This window comes from Lacerta agilis, chromosome 12 (genome assembly GCF_009819535.1).
Source record: "Lacerta agilis isolate rLacAgi1 chromosome 12, rLacAgi1.pri, whole genome shotgun sequence".
NCBI lineage: Eukaryota > Metazoa > Chordata > Lepidosauria > Squamata > Lacertidae > Lacerta > Lacerta agilis.
Window position 1 is genome coordinate 46,831,453 of NC_046323.1, and position 19,947 is coordinate 46,851,399.

General features: G+C 43.4%; 2 protein-coding genes across 3 annotated transcripts in view; both read left to right on the top strand.

Moving 5' to 3' along the window:
- The window catches only part of RHEB (Ras homolog, mTORC1 binding), a 30,909-nt gene extending 24,264 nt beyond the window's left edge, over positions 1–6,645 (top strand). Inside the window, exons 5-8 of the mRNA XM_033165165.1 lie at positions 1,515–1,571; positions 1,681–1,728; positions 3,557–3,638; positions 6,154–6,645. Of these exons, the coding sequence (XP_033021056.1) occupies positions 1,515–1,571; positions 1,681–1,728; positions 3,557–3,638; positions 6,154–6,246 (280 nt within the window). The 3' untranslated portion in view covers positions 6,247–6,645. The remainder of the gene's footprint in view (positions 1–1,514; positions 1,572–1,680; positions 1,729–3,556; positions 3,639–6,153) is intronic.
- Positions 6,646–9,259: 2,614 nt separating this feature from the next.
- Positions 9,260–19,115, top strand: CRYGN (crystallin gamma N). Of its 2 annotated transcripts, XM_033166122.1 has the most exons (4): positions 9,260–9,666; positions 10,234–10,482; positions 13,728–13,873; positions 18,900–19,115. In XM_033166122.1, exons 1-4 carry the CDS (start codon positions 9,646–9,648, stop codon positions 19,033–19,035), a joined length of 552 nt encoding a protein of 183 aa, XP_033022013.1. In that variant the 5' UTR covers positions 9,260–9,645; the 3' UTR covers positions 19,036–19,115. The 2 variants fall into 2 exon arrangements, with proteins under 2 accessions (XP_033022013.1, XP_033022012.1); XM_033166121.1 differs by lacking the exon at positions 9,260–9,666 and having other exon boundaries at positions 10,031–10,482.
- Positions 19,116–19,947: the final 832 nt, after the last annotated feature.

Genomic DNA, 19,947 nt, shown 5'->3' on the forward strand with positions numbered 1-19,947 from the left:
CCAGAGAACAATCTCCCCCCAAAACACACACACAAAAAAAAACTAACTTCAGGAGTGGCTGGAATGGGGCATGAGGGCTGTAGTCAGCAGAGAGGCCTAAAAAAAAATCCTGGTGTGTAAGCCCACTTACAGCCCTCTGGATCCTACCTTGTTTTCCTGGAGTTAACTGTGTTCTCACACACAAAGAATAAATACTGGCACAAGTTCTGCATTTACTTCTCTTGTTAATTCCTGATAACTGTCAATACTGGAGGGTATGCTTAAGCGGTACCTCTGCAGTACTGGTAATTTCGCTTCTGTTTTTGAGGAACGTGAGAGTTGCAAATATATTTCCATTCTAATGTCTCGCATGTCTCAGATGTGATCTCTTATTTCCTTCTTACGTGTAAAGTTGTTTCATGGGGGTGAACAAGGCCAAGCCTTGGCAGGTGTTGGTACTGGTGAGCTTTGCAAATCCTAAACACCTTGTAGTGCAAGCGGAAGGAAGGGAACATTGAGTGGTTGTTTGTCGCAGTCTACACTGAAATGTGAAGCAAACAGCAGCAAGCTCAGGCTGTGCCTGAAGCACTACACAGACCAGCTGGGTAGAGAAAGTGAAAGCCGTGGGTTAGTTGGTTTAAGTTGCTGGAGTTTCCTCCCCCCAGTGTTAGATGCAGATAGCAGGCAGGGGCCTGGGCAATTAGTGATGTAAATATTGCAGTCCGTACGTAAAACGTAGGGTGATATGAGCTTGGCCTGCTGATGGGAGGTGAAAGGAGCAGGGTGAATGCAGGACCTTGTGCAGCAAATTGTTTTTAGATTGTACTGTGCTGTGTTGGAGTTCTGCCATTGGTGTTTTATGGATTGTCTTCCATTTACATGGGCGATCAAACTGTCATAATAACAGTTCTGGCTTTCTCCAATTCTGTTTACTTTTCTGTGCCAAAATGAAGTCCTGACCTCATTGACCCAGTTGCACTTCATGGTCAAGGTCACACTGTGATGGAAACTTCTACATGCACTCCCACTGCAGTTGTGCAATTCTCCCTTCCTTTCAGTGAGGCTTGCACAGCACAAGTTCCCAGGGGATTTTGTCCCCAGCCTACACAGAACATAAACTGCTTTGGAAGTGATCTGGTATATAACAGTATCGGGTTCGTGTTATGTTTTGGAAACAGCCTCTTTAACCCTGAGTTTGTGACTTAAAATAATTATGGTGTTTGATGCTCAACTTGATCACCTTTTGCTTTTTAAAAGAAATCAAATTCATACATAGCTCAAGTAATGTCTTTCTTGCCATGTATAAGCCAGGGTGCAGGTTTTAATTTCTCATTTTTTAATTGTGTAAACATGATGAGATACCATTGGCATCGGGGCTTCACTTAGGTTTTCCAGACAAATAGAATTCCCAGTAGTTAAATGAAGTAGTGTTTGTTTGTGGCTTTGATCTTTGTAGAATTATTTGTGGGCGGGATAGAAATGCCAGGGGGTGCAACGTTGGAGGGCGTGTATGATGTCATCCTTTTATTTTTCAGTTTTGAAGTGATTAAAGTTATCCATGGCAAGTTATTGGATATGGTGGGAAAAGTCCAGTAAGTAGTAACACTCTCATTTCATTCCATGTTTCATTTTGCTGTCGTATTACTCTGCAGACATCAGCTTCTGCTCTGAAAGTGATTTGTGTTGTTTTTAATCCTGTAGGATCCCCATTATGTTGGTTGGAAATAAAAAGGACCTGCACATGGAACGGTATGGAATATTTCTCTTGAGATGAGTTAAGGCAACCCTGCTAAGATTAAAATGTTGTGGTGCATTGTATCCAGTCATATTCTGAGTAGGCCCTTTGAAATTAATAGGCGTTGCTGACCTTGATTCATTACTTATTCATTTCAGTGGGTCTAACCTCTGTAGAACTGTAGGTGAAAGGTTGTTTTCTGCTGCTCCAGAGAAGCGGACACGGGGCAATGGATTCAAACTACAAGAAAGAAGATTCCACCTAAACATTAGGAAGAACTTCCTGACAGTAAGAGCTGTCCGACAGTGGAATTTGCTGCCAAGGAGTGTGGTGGAGTCTCCTTCTTTGGAGGTCTTTAAGCGGAGGCTTGACAGCCATCTGTCAGGAATGCTTTGATGGTGTTTCCTGCTTGGCAGGGGGTTGGACTGGATGGCCCTTGTGGTCTCTTCCAACTCCATGATTCCATGATTCTATGAATATGCTTCTCTGAGCATAATGGTCTGCAGACAGCTGTAGCAGTCCTGTGCCTTGAAATGTTCTTGTAATTTGCTACCTTTCTTTCTGATACATCACCTCAGATACCACAGCTTGCCTCATTCCAATTCCTATTCCTGGCTTTTATTTGATAAATTCAACTAAGGTTGGAATGTTGGTCAGTTGATGACCTACTTCTCTGCAGAGGAGTTATGTAGGAGGCCAATAATGAACTATATTTGTCACACTTGTGCCCTGCTATTCCTCCAATGAGCTCAGGTCATCCTACTTGGGTTGGTACTTGAGTATTGCTTTCATGTTTTAGAGTTGCAATTATTTTTAAAAAGTAGCATTTTGGCCAAGTCAGGTTCAGGTAAAGTTGCCTGAGGGTAACTTGTTGCCTGGATATTTGTCCGCCGATCCTCTGGTGGATTTTACTACTGTCGGGGCAAAGTTGATTTTTAATTTGACTACTGTGTGCACTACAACAATAGAATTCCCATAATCTTTATCAGTCCCCTTTGCTGATTGGTAAAAAGTCACTTGCCATCATAATCACTTACACATTTATGGTGACACAGAAACTCAGAATTATGGTAATATGGTTATACTCCTTTAAGCAGCTTGTGGCTCAGCTGTGAAACTCACTGCCTAAGAATTGAACAAATTAGTGAAGGATATGGTGATCACAATGGCTATGCTCTGCCAATTGCAGTTGGAGGCCCTATGCTTCTGAATACCGTTTGCTGGTTGGCCACTGTGGGAACAGGATGCTGGGCTACGTATGCCCTAGACCTGATCCAGCAGGCTCTCCTGCGTTCTTAATAGACAGAATAATTATATTGCTGCCACTACTAAAATTTTACTCTTAGAAGAGAGATGGTCCAAATAATACCCTTTCCTAGATGATTACCCAGGGGACATTGCTTAGCTTGTAAATGGGCACAGCCTTAACTTAGTTATTTTTCAAAGTGGATGTACCCAAAATAATACGCAACGTAGTGCTTGTGAAGTTGCTGTTAGAGATGGTGCCTGTGTTGTTGATTCCAAACCTGTGTGATCAGCAGGGCTCTAATGTTATTGTGTGATCTGACTAAGCTTTGGCTTTCATTATGTATCTTCTAACAATACATTCAGCTCCCCTTCCTTCAAAACTAGGTGTCTCCTGTTTCTTGCTCTAATTGAAAATTGATGTGAAACCTTCTCCATGAAACATTGATTATCTGAACTGTAAACGTATCATATCTGGATCTGTTAGACAAGTTCTCCTAAATCTTCCATATAACACAGTATGACGAGCAGTCAAATGGTTGGAACTTTAATTTAGAGGGCACTTGCCATAAATAACTCTACTTTCCTTTTTTTCAGGGTGATCAGCTATGAAGAAGGGAAAGCTTTAGCGGAATCCTGGAATGCAGCTTTCTTGGAATCTTCTGCTAAAGAAAACCAGGTAGCCAATTTTCTTCTAAAGGGCTGAAGTTGAAATAGGAATTGCTGCTTAATTATGAATGTGTTTCCAGGGAAATGGGAGAAGAGCTGCCCAAGTCAGCCTTTTACAGCTTGCTCATGACCATTTGCATAGTGGCAAAGTCATCACTTGGGCGTTTGCATCCCATTGACTGTTCCTGATCTGAAGATTACTGTGATATGTCACCATATGATGAAATCTTCAGGCAACGAGACTGTCATGTAACTATTACAGTCATCAGAAGATTAATGCGGTCACAGGAATGCAGCCACTTAAAACTACAAACAACAAGATTAGTTATGGGCAAGGCAAACTGGGAACCTTGTTAAAACATGTATTTTCCATAGACTTTGTTGTATGACTGCATCAATTTATCCTTAAGCTGCAGAGGTAGGGTGGACTCTAGCTTTGCCACCACAGATTAAAGGTAAAAGGGACCCCTGACCATCAGGTCCAGTCGTGTCCGACTCTGGGTTTGTGGCGCTCATCTTGCTCTATAGGCTGAGAGAGCTGGCGTTTGTCCGCAGACAGCTTTCGGGTCATGTGGCCAGCATGACAAAGCCGCTTCTGGCAAACCAGAGCAGCGCACGGAAACGCCGTTTACCTTCCCGCTGGAGTGGTCCCTATTTATCTACTTGCACTTTGACGTGCTTTCAAACTGCTAGGTGGGCAGGAGCTGGGACCGAGCAACAGGAGCTCACCCCGTGGCAGGGATTCGAACTGCCGACCTTCTGATCAGCAAGCCCTAGACTCTGTGGTTTAACCCACAGTGCCACCTGGGTCCTAAGAGCTCCTTAATTTTGTAAGATGAAAGGATCCGCTAAAAAGAGCACTGGCAGTTTTAGACTTGAGCTTGAGTTAAAGCAGCACATCATATATTCCTTGTTAAAATGGGAGCTGAATTACTGTTTCAGAATATCGAGGGGGGTATCTGAAAGTTTCACTAAAATTGCATTCCTGTCTACCTTCAGGAGTAAAGAAACAGCATGTAGAGGTGAAACTTCTGTAGAGCAAGCTATTTGGGATTCTGCAAAAAATCTAATTGCAGAGGAAATATATTAGGTTAATTGACCATTTGTGGACAGTTTGTGCCTGGAAAACATTGTACTGACAAATACCCTTTTCATTTGATTTTAGATTTTAAATGTCACATGAGATACAGTACATATCTGACATTATATGAGGCAATGTTCAATTAACTGTCACATTGCACTTTTAAGATGCTTAAGGGACTGCTTGAATCCATTGGAGCAAATTTGGAAGCAAGCCCAGTTCAGAATTGTACCTTGTTGGCAAATGATTCTTGATGAACAGAAAAAAATAGAAAGACAAGCATTGGATTCTCCAAGTGTGCCAACTCAGAAATGCCGAGATTGTTTCACACAAATGATTTGCAGCAATCTCATTACCAAAACCTCTGGTTCTTCATTCTTTACTATATTTTCCCTGCAACTTTTACTTCTGCAGGCAAAAATTCTTAACAAGTTTCAGTCCAAGTGGGAAGGAGCTTTTAACATGAAAAAATGAAACATCAATAGCAACTAGGTGATAAGAGATTATATATATATTATTTATATTTATATTTATATTTATATTTATATTTATATTTATATTTATATTTAATAAAGATACTGAAGGGCAACATTTTTGTTCAGGGGACAGTTCTTCCTATTCAGTCCTTAAATACTGGGGTGCCTTTCTGTGCTACCTTCTAGCTCAGAATAATGGAAGTACCTTCTGATAAGCATCTTTTCCTCCAAACTAAAATGCGGCTCCTGGAGCTTATTTGAGTCAACTGCCTCTTAGCATCTGTTGACATTGCCATCTAGTTTCTCAGAAACATTTCCCTGGCCTTCATAGCTTCCAGCTCTGTAACTCACTTCACATAACTATTGGGTTATGAATTCAGGCCCATGTCCCTGAAATAGCCTCCTAGCCTTCTGAGATGAGACTGCTAATCTGTCAACTCCCAATGCTCGGGGCAGGTAACAATACTTACAGTGCAACACAAGTAGCTATGAAACCAAATTGCTATTATATTTCACCTGTCTCATGCCAGGCCTAACAAAGAGGTCTTTGTTACACTTTGGAAAGCCACCTGATTCACACTTTGGCTTGAAACTTCAGCAGCATGGTGGTCTGCAGTGATCTGTGTGCGCATTGTGCAAGGTACACAAGGCCCATTTTGAGCAGTTTTGGTTCAGGAGGCAGTTCACATGTTGAGCATCACTTGCATATTACAAGAAAAGGGAAGGCTTGCAGGTCAGAGTTCAGCCATGAAAGTTGGGTGGGGAAATTAGGCGATCCTGATTTTTTGCGTTGCTTTTATTGCATCGTGTCACATTACTATCCATCTCAGGCATGCTAGCAATGCTGAGTTACAGCATGTCGTCACCTTTCCTCTTCTCATCCTTGTTCACTATTCTAAAACAGTTACAGCGGCTGCTGTGCTTTCTACTGCTTGAGACTCTTAATAGCCCCTCTGCCTTCTTTCTAGACTGCTGTTGACGTCTTCAGAAGGATAATTTTGGAGGCAGAGAAAATTGACGGGGCATCTTCACAAGGGAAGTCTTCATGCTCGGTGATGTGATTGCCCACCGAAGGCTGAACACTGGGAATATGTTCTACCTTAAGAAGCAAACTGCCTGTTCCCCCTCACAGCGAAACTACGCTTTTTCTTCTTCTGTTAACCTGAACAATATAAAGTCAGTTGGAGACTTTTCCTTCAGATTATGTTAAACTCTGACTCCTGTGCAAAAAAAAAGGCTTCACTTCCATTTTCAAATTTTAAGCAATCATATTTTCAATTTATATATTGTATTTCTTAATATTATGACCAAGAATTTTACTGGCATTAATTTTTCAATGTAGTTGGGTTAGAATAATCATCCAGATGATGCATATTGTTACACTACTATTAAACTAGGCTTGAATATCGGTGTTTCTTTGTGTTAAATGTATACTTGTAAATAAAATAGCTGCAAACCTTTGTGTGCCCTCTGCTTAACAGGTTATTTACATTTTTTTCCATGCCATTTCTGAAAAATACCTAGTTCAGTATGCCACCTGTATGATGGAATGCTTAAACTGAACAATTTCAAAGGTCAGTTACAGGAAAAGACTGCAGTTTTTGAATTTAACATATTTGGTTGTACTTGCCAGGTTTTGAAGAAGAATTATGACTTGTTCTTGCGCTTTGAGCAGTATATTACCTCCCCCTGGCCATAATTATGGTACAGTGGTACCTCTGGTTAAGTACTTAATTCGTTTCAGAGGTCCGTTCTTAACCTGAAACTGTTCTTAACCTGAAGCACTACTTTAGCTAATGGGACCTCCCACTGCCGCTGCGCCGCCAGAGCACGATTTCTGTTCTTATCCTGAAGCAAAGTTCTTAACCTAAAGCTTTATTTCTGTGTTAGCAGAATATGTAACCTGAAGCATATGTAACCCAAGGTACCACAGTATATTTACTGCTCCAGTAATGGGTGAACTGAATGCATATTATCTTGTGAACCAGGTTTTTTCCCCCTTGCCAGTATAGTTCCTTGTTTCTTGCCAGTACGATCCAGTTTCATCCTCTTCACTCATTTGATGTGGGCCTAAAGCTTTCATTCCACAATAAACTACTAAACATTTAAGATGTCACAGCACTACTTGTCCTCCAAAAATGGTACACAAAAATTGGAAAGCTGTGAATATACTAGGTGGCCAAGCTGATGTGTAGTAACAGACAAATTTTCAACATCTCAACAGGCTGGGATACTTCAGTTGGGTTGCTGCTCTGTATGCTATTCTGAAAAGTGTCCTGGCCATTGCATGAATGTACTAATTTTGGGTGTGCTAATTTAATAATGAAAGCAAAGGCCATAAGAACTTTAGGACCCTGCTTGTCAGAAGAGAGGCATGTCTTGTCCAGCATTCTGTTTCCAAATGCATTTGGGAAGGTCACAAGTAGGACGTGAGGTCAAAAGCCCTCTTCCCACAGTTGAGGATCCTCAGTGAGTGATACTCCATAGCAGCCAATCATAAACCTTTCCGTCAGCTGCCCACATTTCATATTGGGCGTACATTGAAACATGCCAGGGGTTCCCCTTTTCAAATGACATAGTTTAGTTCTGATCTGAGAACTAGTTTTGGATTGGATGAATGAGCACAAATCCTTGTTTCGTCATGCATCCTGTTGGTGACCTTGGGCCAGTCGCAGCTTCAGCCTTCTTGTACCTGAAGGGTTGATTGTGAAGACAAAATGGTAATACCGGTAAAATAATGAGCTCACAATGGAAGCATGGTGCATTGTCTTTCTCCATCCAGCAAGCTTTGCCAAGATCCAAGCAATGAAAGCAGTCTGGCACCTGGGGTCTAGTACAAGCATTGGAGGGCTAGGTTTCAAGTCTGCCATTGCCATTAATTCCCTCTTGAGGCTTGGGACCTCCCATTGGCCCAATTTCCCCAACTGTAAAAAAGGAATGATTATCATTAGCTCCTTCCCCAGGGGTAATATGATTTAATTAGTTTTGTCTCTAGAGTGCTTTGAATGTATAAAATGTTCCTGCTAATAAATTGCGTGCTGGTACAAAAATAGCACTCGCTGAGCCAGTTTGATCTCATTCCATATCTGCTGGTTTATATAGAAATTAACTGTAGTACTGCAGGGCGTTTATAAGCAATATAGAATTGGGGGGGGGTGTACATAATGCAATGTGGAAATTATTTTGAAGCTTGGCAATAGAAATGTATTTTCAGGGCTTGGCTTAACATAAAATTGGTTCCAGCATTGTTTAATGAGGTCTTCTGATGAAGCAGGACAGCATGATATGGTAGCAAGGAGGTGCTTCTCTGAACATATCCATTCTGTGCTTTAATGCACCATAGGGGCTTGTTTTCTGTGAGGAAAATGTGAGTACAACACATCTAGCCTATGCAGAGCCACCGAGGAATTTGTTTCTTGGAAACACTTGTTGGAAGCCTCTAGTTGAGAGAAGAAGGTCCCATTTCCCCTAAAGAAGGGCAAGTCCGTGTTTGTATGTTGGCTGTTGCTGCAGTCTGCTTCAGATGTAATTCTAAACATCCTTCAGGCCTGTGTTTTGTGTTATTTCTGTATTACGTCTTTTTATCTTGTGTTTTTATGTTGTGGACTGCCCTGTGACCTTTGGATGGAGGGGCAGGATGCAAATAATAATAAGGCAGCTTCCTATGTTCCTACACTTTACATACAATATGTTTCATCTCCAGGATCTTGGGTTCCTTTACTTGTATTTAGTATCTGAAGAAGTGTGCATGCACACGAAAGCTCATACCAAGAACAAACTTAGTTGGTCTCTAAGGTGCTACTGGAAGGATTTTTTTATTTTATTTTGTTTTGTATTTAGTACGTTTGTATCTGAGAATCCAGCTAAAAAGGCTCCCAAAGTGGCTCATACACAAGTAAAGGCAGTCCCTGCTTACAATCTTTTAAAAAAGAGAGAGAGACAAGGAAAAGGGGGTGGGGAAGGCAGAGGAAAAAGAGACTTGAAGCTTTAGATAACTTCCAGTTAAAACAGATAATGCCGCACTAGACAGACCAATAAGGTATAGGACACATTCTTAATTTCTAAGGCATCTTCTGAGGACTCACTTTATGAGCTCCAGGAGGAGAGGCTTACGTATGCTGTGTTAAAAGGAAAAGCAGATGAAAATCGGCTTGTTACCTAGTCTAATAAATAAAGCTTCTCTCCAAAAGGAACTGTAAATGTTCGATGCTCATTGCTCAAATCCCCCAAAGAGTGATTCTTTTGTTAAATTCTCTGGATTAAATTAAAACTCCCGTATCAGCAGAGAGAGGGGTATGCCATTCTTGCCAGCTAAGCATGAACCATCCCCAGTGTGCATTGTTTGGCAGGCCTTACAAACCCAACCTGGTCTCCCTGCTGCTGATATATAGTAGAGCTTCCCGTGGCTCTGAAAATCGCATTTGTGAGTCTGCCTCTGCATTAGCAGTTGCCAATGAAACATGTCTCAGTATTCAGGAAAAGTAAGTAACATGTTCCTTTTTGTAACTTTGTTTATGTATGAGATCAGGCTTTTTAAAAAGGGGGGGGGGAGATGAGCTGGAAAAATAAAGTTTTGGATGCCAACAGGAGACAGGATGGCTTAATGGAGCTACGCTTTCCAAAACATTGTGGGGCTGTGTTGTCTTGCAGGATAGGGTCACACAGCTGGGGTGGTCTGAGATGAAGGGGCGTTCCTTAAAACGCAAGGAATCTGGAAACTCCAGAGAAGGAAGAGCATATGAAAGCGAGAGGATAAAGAGGATTGGGAAATACAATGCATTGTGTCTTAATTAATCTAAATACACAATTTTTTTAAAATGATGTTTATATAAAAAAAGGAAACCCCGAGAGGTTGCATTGTTAGCCACACACAGTGTTGTAAGCTGTAATGTCTCATTTAAAAAATACTTCCAGCTTTCAATGAACTCTCTCGTTGAATGCAAAATTAAATCCGTCTGGCAGCGGATTCCATCTGCTTGGAATACCAGTGGGTCGTGGGGCCGTGCAATGGCCGGAGCTCAATGCTTGGAACGTCCTCTTTCCTCCAGATCACTTTCTATGAAGGCAAATGCTTCACAGGCCGGAAGCTGGAGGTTAGCGGGCCCTGCAACAACTTCCAGGAGCGGGGCTTCATGAACAGAGTCAATTCCATCTGTGTGCAGAGCGGAGCCTGGATCTGTTTCGGCCTCGCAGACTTCCGAGGCCAGCAGTACATCCTGGAGCATGGCGAATACCCCGGCTTCCACCGCTGGAACGGGCACAATGACCGAATGGGATCCTGCAAGCCAGTTGGGATGGTTAGTGCTCCTTTTTTTGTGTTGATGATGAGTGACTGAACAGGTCCTGTTTATCACAAGGAGTCTCTATTTCCAGGTGTCTCACTCTTGCCCTTTGGGAGGATGTTTGGAATGTCTTCAAAATTATGCACCGCTTGATAGAAGAAAAACCTCAAAGTAGTTTACAAAGTATAAAACAATAAAATTACCAGTAAAAATAGTAAACAGCAACAACTACTATTTAAAGCATTTTAAATAAAATTAGCAATAAACTAAAAACAGTTTAAAACACACATTCTACATGCCTGGGCAGGCCTGTCTGTCCCAGGGGATTAAACTCTGCCTCCATTGCCCAGGTCTTTGTGCCATCGTCATGTGATCAAGCAAGACAAAGAACAAGGACGTATCTCCTGGACCTAGGCATCCTTCTGGGTTAGGGGTTGGTGCCACTGTCTCCCAGTGGTTCTGTTCCTACCTGTATGAACCTGAGTCCTCTGCTTCTGGCTTCTGGACTGTGAGGTCCTCCGGGGTTCCATTGTGTTCCCAGTTGCTGTTTTAACATCTTTATGAAGTCATTGGTGCAAGTCATCCAGGGATTTAGAGCAAGGCACAGTCAACATGTTGGTGATACCCCACTCTTCAGTGGTGGTGAGGATGATGATGCCGCCCTACATCTGAAGATCACAGAGTGATCTATCTCACCTGAATCAGGAGAGGCTGTTTAAGTACTTGACCAGTGTTTGGAATGAGTATTGAGGTGGTTGAGGTCCAATAAATTGAAGCTGAAGCCCAACAAGACGGTGGTTCTGTGGGCTGGTGGTTGAAGGACCAAGTTCATTGCTTGGGGCTGCTCACCAATTCTAAGCTGTCACCTGAGGAGTAGTGGCAAGGCAACTATTTTCTATTGTCTAAGCCTCTGTTGTCTTCAAACTCCAGTTGGTTCGCTAGTCCCCAAACCAGTTGCTTGTGCATTACCAGGCTCAAATAAACTTACTAATATTGGTGCATAAAGCCCTGAATGAACTGGGAACCAAGTATCTGAAGGATACCCCACCCAATCATTAAGATCCACTAGATATGTCCTACTTCAATCTCTTGGCAATAGCTGTGGGTGGTGATGCGTACTCAAGAGTAGACCCATTGTACTTAATGGGCAGGACTATCATGTCTATTAAGTGTCTCTACTCTAATTGGAAACAACCCATAGAACTCAATGGGAGTTACTTCTTTTATACATGTACTGGATTGTGCTGTTAATGAGTTTGCCCTCCTGCTACCTATTTTTTGCAAGGTATTCTGCAAACTTACTAGCTGAAGAGCAGAAAACATACTTTTAATACAATAAGACACATACACACCACAGGAATGGAGCCCTCCCTCAAAGTACCTTCAACAATTTTTAACTACTATTTCCTGTCTCCAGCCTAAATTCGTATTGCAGTGGAAGGTGTGTGTGTGTGTGTGTGTGTGTGTGTGTGTGTGTGTGTGTATTTGTGCATCTGTATGTACAAGATGGGGAACCGGAGAACCTCTTTTTTTTTTTTTTTACTGCCATCAGATGTTTCAGGCATATCTGAGATTCCACAGCCAAAAGAATGCCACAAGCTTTCCTCTACTTCAGCCAAGTCTTCTCATACATGATTCCATTTTTAAATATATTATATGTCCTCTGTCTGCTGGTTCTTTTTCTTTTTTTCTAAAAAGAACATTATACCTGTCTGCAGACTCCCTCACAAATACCTACCAAACCTACCGGCGGGAGGAGAGGGAGATTCCCAAAGCAATTTACCTCAATTCACCTTCTAATAATTGCATAGAGAGGATACTGGAGACCGAAGCGGGCGGTGTGTGTGTGTGTGTGTGTTTTTCTTTCTTTCATTTCCTTGCTTAATAAAGTCACAACTATCCAACCACAGACTTGACTAGGAACAAGGAAAATGTGATTATTATTTTGTTTGTTCGTTTTAAGGGAAACAGTCTCAAATAGATGTGTGTTTTGGAATTTCCTCCTCATAGTTCCGTTCCTCGTGGGGTTCTTAATTCATTTCCCATGTATGGATGTCTGGTTCTCTTGCAAATGTGAAAAGTGGCATTCTTGTGGCCTTGTTTTCTTGACCTTGTGCGTTGTCGTTTCGTGGTTTGTATTTCTTCCGGTGCAGGTTTTATGCTAAAGGGCACTTAAGGATGGTCTGAAACTCTCTCTCTCTCTCTCTCTCTCTCTCTCTCTCTCTGTGTGTGTGTGTGTGTGTGTGTGTTTATGCCGTGAATCTTTAGGGCGGTCACAAGAACAACCCCTTCCCCCATCCCAGCTGAAGTTTTGAACACTTTCATAGTCTGGCATTAAATTACTCACTGAAAACAATAATAAGAAAAGTACTAACTGCTTGGAGAACTTGGCACGACCACATATTTACAGGCATGTTGCTCATATTGTAAAGTGGCGGGTCCTTCTCTCCTACCTCCATTTGATTCTCACAACAATCCTGCAAAGTAGGCTACTCTGAGGGAGAGAATTCCCTAGTGAGGTTCATGGTTCAGAACCGATTTGAACCTGAGTCTCCCTAGCTGAAGACACATTTCTTTATCCTGGCTTTTGACACCGGAGATGCGTATTTTAGAACCCGCCTTATTTCTGAATTTTAATGTTGCTTTAAACTCTTTTTTTAAATATTAATGTTGTGTTTAATTGCCATAGCCCACCCTAGGACCTGAAGGTAAAGGGTGCGTAATAAATTGTAAACATTGTCCTATCCCAACCTGACACTCTAACCACTACACTGCACTACTTCTCCTGTATTTAGGACACAAATCACTGGCATATTTTGTATATAATATGTGGGAGGGGGACAACGTGTTGCTTGTTTAAATAAACATTTTAATACATTTTTATTGATACATATTTTTATGTCTGCTGCTAACCACCTTCTTGAGATCTTGCTATGATTTCGAAAAGTGGAATACCAATTTTTAAATCAGTAGACAAAATAAGTATTAAAGTGATGAAACAGTTGTTGGCCGGCAAGTGCTGATGCTGGGGCACATTTCTGTCTTTCACCTGTGGGTCAAATTGAAAAAAAAAAATATCTCTGTTTTGCCTGGAGCTCCTTAGAAGAAGAGAAGGGTGCAAATGATATTTTTTCTAAGTGCATCTTTACTCATATTTCGCAACACCAAGCTCTTTAGTGTGAATTTGGAAAAGCGAGGTGTCTCTGGGTTTTTGCCGCTGCTGTTTCATGAAGCTAATATTGGCCTGCCTTTGTCAACAGCATGGCGAGCATTACCGGATCGAAGTATTCGAGGGTAGGCATTTTAGTGGTCGCAGCCAGGAGTTCACCGAAGATTGCTCTTGCCTCCATAGGCAAGGCTGGGCCAAAAACTGGATCAACGCCATCAAAGTCTACGGGGATGGAGCGTAAGTAGCTAACAGATGTAAAAATAATACAAGGGTAACCTGCAATAAAGGGTTGCAGCATGGGGTCTTCCTTTTAGCCCTCTTCAGAGTACTCCATTCCATTCGTCTTCCAGCTGCCGCCATTTTCCTATTCCCTGCACACTGAGCATACTCAGCCCCCATCTTGCTGTTTTCTTTTTGGGGTGAACCATTTGCCTCTCGGGGTTCCCCTGAGCATGATGTTAACCTCATCTCTCTGTGTCTGTGTGTGTGCATGTACAGTGCCATTTTCACTACGTAACCACTAGCACTTGGATAATTCAAATTGCTATTAATGTAGTTGCTAGTTTGATCAGTGGATGAAACTGGATCCCTTCTGAACCTGCAACTCTGCGTCTAAGAGGATAGAATACATAAGAGGAAACTTGCCAAACCAGTTCCTTTGTCAAAGTTTGTCAATGCCAGTTCCTTTGACTACCCATCGTCTGCATCTCGAAAGGGTGAACTCTGTTGCCATAGAAACAAATGGGCAGGCCTTTCACTACTCACCTCACCTGCCTGATAGATGAGAGAACAAAGCCAGAGTTGTGTATATGAGCTGAAAGTGTGTGTGTGTGTGTGTGTGTGTGTGTGTGTGAGAGAGAGAGAGAGAGAGAGAGAGAGAGAGAGAGAGAGAGAGAGAGATGTCTTGCTTTGTGCTGGACTTTGGGTCTCCTCTTGGAAACTGACAGGGGAAGCAAGATCTGTTGATCTGTTGGAGTCAGGGGCTGGCCCACCCTTGTGGCAAGATGAGGCAACTGCCTCAGCTGGCAGAATCCACAGGGGCAGCAGATCCATCCTCCAAGAAATGCATTGCCCGGTGTTGGTGGTGGTGGTGCTGCTGCTGGACTCCATCTCCCATCAGACCCTGACAGCCAGCATGGCTAAAGGTCAGCAATGATGGAAGCTGGTCCATCCACATCTGGAGGGAGACAGGGGGCTCACTACCCTGATATAGATGATGACTGCTCTGACTCTGCAGTTCCATTCCAGAATAGCCACCCGCAGACATGGGCACCTGCTGCTTTCTGTAGCTTTTACCAGTCCCTACCCTTCTTCAGTCTCCCACCGCACAGGTTAAACCTACTCCTAAGTGGGTTTCTCATCTCTCTTGTATGTTCCAGGGTTGGGTCTAGGACTTAATATCCACTTCCTCTACACCTGATGTCAGATGTGGGGCAGGAAAAGATGTGGCTGGTCGAAAAATAGGGGTTGCAAGCACTACTGATCAGTTCAAAATCAGCATAAACAACACAGAGCCAGATAGACCAATTGTCTGTGTCACTATAAGGCAGCTTCCATTTGCTTTCTTCAAAAAAACCATGTACAGTTACTGATTTTGATTTGCATATCTCCAGGGTATCCCTTTTAAAAGAGACCAAAACTCAGCTCTCTACTCCCCTGACATTCCACCAATCCTGGGCTTGGGTCTCTGTGTGTAGTCCTTACTGTAGTAGGAATCATAGAATCATAGAATCATAGAGTTGGAAGAGACCACAAGGGCCATCCAGTCCAACCCCCTGCCAAGCAGGAAACACCACCAAAGCATTCCTGACAGATGGCTGTCAAGCCTCCGCTTAAAAACCTCCAAAGAAGGAGACTCCACCACACTCCTTGGCAGCAAATTCCACTGTCGGACAGCTCTTACTGTCAGGAAGTTCTTCCTAATGTTTAGGTGGAATCTTCTTTCTTGTAGTTTGAATCCATTGCCCCGTGTCCGCTTCTCTGGAGCAGCAGAAAACAACCTTTCACCCTCCTCTATATGACATCCTTTGATATATTTGAACATGGCTATCATATCACCCCTTAACCTTCTCTTCTCCAGGCTAAACATACCCAGCTCCCTAAGCCGTTCCTCATAAGGCATCGTTTCCAGGCCTTTGACCATTTTGGTTGCCCTCCTCTGGACACGTTCCAGCTTGTCAGTATCCTTCTTGAACTTTGGTGCCCAGAACTGGACACAGTATTCCAGGTGAGGTCTGACAAGAGCGGAATACAGTGGTACTATTACTTCCCTTGATCTAGATGCTATACTCCTATTGATGCAGCCCAGAATTGCATTGGCTTTTTTAGCTGCTGCATCACAATTAATAATAAATAATTGCAGGTTAGCAATATCCAATCCAGCAGTTCCGTCATAAATGTTCATCTGAGGCAAAAATAAAAAAATAAAAATCTGCACGTGGCACGAGAGGATCAGCTTAACAAGCCTCTTTATTCTGGAAAAGATTAACACCAATTATAGCTTTCCCACTATAGTTCCTTCTCGCATTCTTGCTTTCTGATCCTTTGCTCTAGAAGTGCCAAACTGGAGAGGCCAACAGTCTTGCTGTCCCTCCCTCTGTCCCAAAAACATTTCCCCTGAAAACCGGCAATCACGCAGGGTTGCATTTCCATCTTCGCTCTGACCAGGAACAAATGTTCTCTTGAGGGGGTGGAAAAAAACAAAAATCATCGTTTGTGTCTCGCCCTTTCACAAGTGATGGAGTTGTTGTGTTATGATGTCATTGGCTCGTTCTCTCTCTCTCTCTCTCTCCTCCCCCACTATCTCTCTGACCTCATGGTACCATGCGCTTCCTTTGGACAAACAAACACAATCGGAAGGCATGACTTGGATATGCGTGCCTGGGAGAGAGCTGGAGCCCTCTGTCCGAGCCACAGAGTGCTTGGCTTGTGTGAGGCACAGCTGGAGTTCTGGTTCATGCTGCTTCGTGCTTCCGTGCCAAGTGAACATCTCTTAAGAGGGCAAAAAGCAGAACTTCAAAAGCAGCCTTCCCCAACCTGGTGCTCTGACAGATGCTACAGGCCACAGTCTGGATTGGGATGGTGGTAGTTCCTGTGGCTAGGTGGGGAAGCAGATGGCAACAACTGTTCTGGGCTCTCTGGCTGAAATGCCCAAAGTGCTTGCCAGATGTGCTCTGTGGCCAGGGAGGAGCCTTTTCTTCAAGGCTTGGCAACTGCAAGGCTGTTGTTAATTGTTTTATTTTAAAGGACCCTCTGCTCGAAACCCTGGAGAGCCGATAGACAAGAGAAGCAATAGTGAATTAGATCAGGGGTCAGCAACCTAAGGCCCATGGGCTGGAAGTGGACCACGGAAACCATTTAACAAGCCCACAAGCTGTTCCCGAACTGAGCCGCCCACTTGGCGAGTCCCCGCACGCTGCGCTAAACCGGTGCAGGGACTCTCTTCCGCGGCTCCAGAAATCGCTTCTGTGCATGCCCAGAAGTCAGAAGTCGCTTCTGCACAGGCACACAGAGGATCTCCGCAGGAGTGATCCGGCCCATGCCCAGTAAGCCTTGCCGACCCCTGGATTAGATGGAGGCAGCTTCCTAAATCCCTAACAGCCATGCAGGTGAAAGTCCTGTGGCACCTTGAAGAAGTAACAGATTTATTACAGCAGCAGCTTTCATGAAATAAAGTCCACCACATCAGATGCATGAAGTGTTATCCTCAGTTGACGGATATACAGTCGTACTTTGGAAGTCGAACGGAATCCGTTCCAGAAGTCCGTTCGACTTCCAAAACATTTGATAACCAAATCGCGGCTTCTAATTGGCAGCAGGAAGCTCTTGCGGACAATCCGAAGCCACGGAAGCACTGTCAGACGTTTGGGTTGCAAAAGAATGTTTGCAAACCGGAACACTCAATTCTGGGTTTGCGGCATTCGGGAGCCAAAACGTCCGAGTTCCAGGGCGTTCGACAACCAAGGTACAACTGTATTGTTACAAAAGTTGGGCACCATATCTGCCAAGCAGTGTCAAGATTCCAGGGGGTTCCAGGTGCTCACCCAGGATCTGTGTTCCTTTGAGAATCAAAACACAGTGGAGACTGTCGTGGCTTTAAGAAATAGGATTTATTCACATTTATATTACATGGAAGTACAGGACGGTCCCATATTATATAGGATGGGTGGCAACCCTAGTCATGACCCCAGAATTCAGCAGGGAGTCAAGGAACCACTGAACCTGAGGCTGGCAGGCAGGAGTCCACATTGCCAGATTCCACAGCACCCAGGGTCTATAAAACCAGAAGCAAACCCTCGCGGGTGCCTTCCTTTGGACCTGAGGAACCAAGTGCCTCCCACAGTACTCTGAAAGTCCAGTGGCACAGGAGGTGCACCAGGTGGGCAGGGCAGGGAGCACAGAAGTGCCTGTCTGCAGGTCAGAGGGTTGGCCTAGGAGAGATGGGCAGCAGGCAGAGGCTCAAAAGGGTTAGCTTCGCTTCCAGCATTTGTTAGAACAGGTTGCTCATTAGGCGCTATCCTTGGTGCTGAGACAACCACCTGCCTTGATCGATGGGTTCTTCTGCACAACTAGAATAGTGCATATGTGGTGGGGCATGTACCCCAGTGCTCATATAGAACTTCTGGCCAGAAATTATGTGGATTGGCCTCTAAGTCCTGTGTCACTTATTAGATGTATTTATGAAAAAGAGGATATCTTAAAGCATATTTTCTGCAGCCTTTTCATATTAACGTTCTCAATATTAAGAACTTTGGGGGTTGGCTGAGTGAGTAAATTTGATAGATGTCTAGGTCAATGAACATATAACAAAATACATTACAAATTCAGTATCTACAAAACACCCAAGCACAATTATATAATCAACAGAGATATAAAATAAACACATTAAATACAAACATATGTGCAAGATAAACATTAAACAAATGGGAGATGTACGTAATAATTCACATCAAGGAAGATAATGCATTTGTTAAACTGTATAAGTTGAATAAATGGTGATCAGTTGTTTTAAAAAACTTTCTGCTTTTTGTCTGCCATCTCCCAGACATACCTATGTTGGGTTCATCACTGCTGCTTTCTAAACCTTTGGTTAACCAATCCTTCAGAAAAGGAGCAAGTCCACCTCGGAGCCACCAGAATTTTAGCTGTGATCAACTTTTAACATCAAATGCCAGCTGTTTGGAGGAAACCAATATGGCGCCATAACCATCTCTGAATGTGGCTTGGAGTGTTTTGACTAGAAAACATTTTGTTTCTGTTTCAGATGGGTGCTGTATGAGGAACCTAACTATCGTGGCCAGATGTATGTGGTCGAGAGAGGTGACTACAGCAGCTGCAATGAGTGGCAAGCTGCCTGTGCAAACATCCAGTCAATCAGAAGGGTTGTCAACTATTTTTAGCTAACTGCTTGGTGAAAACGAGAGTCTGGACCCTTCCCTCCTGGTCTCTAGAAATGTGAAATAATAAAGACTTGAAATCCGATGCGCTCTCTTTTGCATTCCTCCACATGCGCAGGCAGGTCATTGGCTTAAGCAGTCCACGGCCTGATAGGGCACTGTATGGGTAGCCGCCGTGGACCAGACAATTGAGGTAGGAAGGTGATTCTGTTTGGGGAGAAGTGCCATTGTTCATGGAATGGTGCATTCTGAAAGCTCACAATAAACTGCAAGGGATAAAGAGATGGGTAAGGAGGTTGTTATGGTGCTGGAGGAGACTCTTGAGAGTCCCGTGGACTGCAAGAAGATCAAACCTATCCATTCTCAAAGAAATCAGCCCTGAGTACTCACTAGAAGGACAGATCCTGAAGTTGAGGCTCCAGTACTTTGGCCACCTCATGAGAAGAGAAGACTCCCTAGAAAAGACCCTGATGTTGGGAAAGATGGAGGGCACAAGGAGAAGGGGACGACAGAGGATGAGATGGTTGGACAGTGTTCTTGAAGCTACTAACATGAGTTTGGCCAAACTGCGAGAGGCAGTGAAGGATAGGCGTGCCTGGCGTGCTCTGGTCCATGGGGTCACGAAGAGTCGGACACGACTGAACGACTGAACAACAACAACAAAGGAGGTTGTTACTTGAACTCTAATGATGTAAATATAATTACGGGGTTTGAAGATCCTTAACGGGCACAGAAAGCTGCTTTTGTCACATAAGACCATTTAGACACCCTCTTTCTAAATATGGAGGTGAGCACATGCCCTCTCAGAAAAGAAGGAGCAAGATGAAAAAGGAAATCGACTCGTGATGGACTTCAACACGACGTAGTCTTCTGAAATCGAGAGCACGGCTGCATTGGCGGGAATGGGAGCAAGTC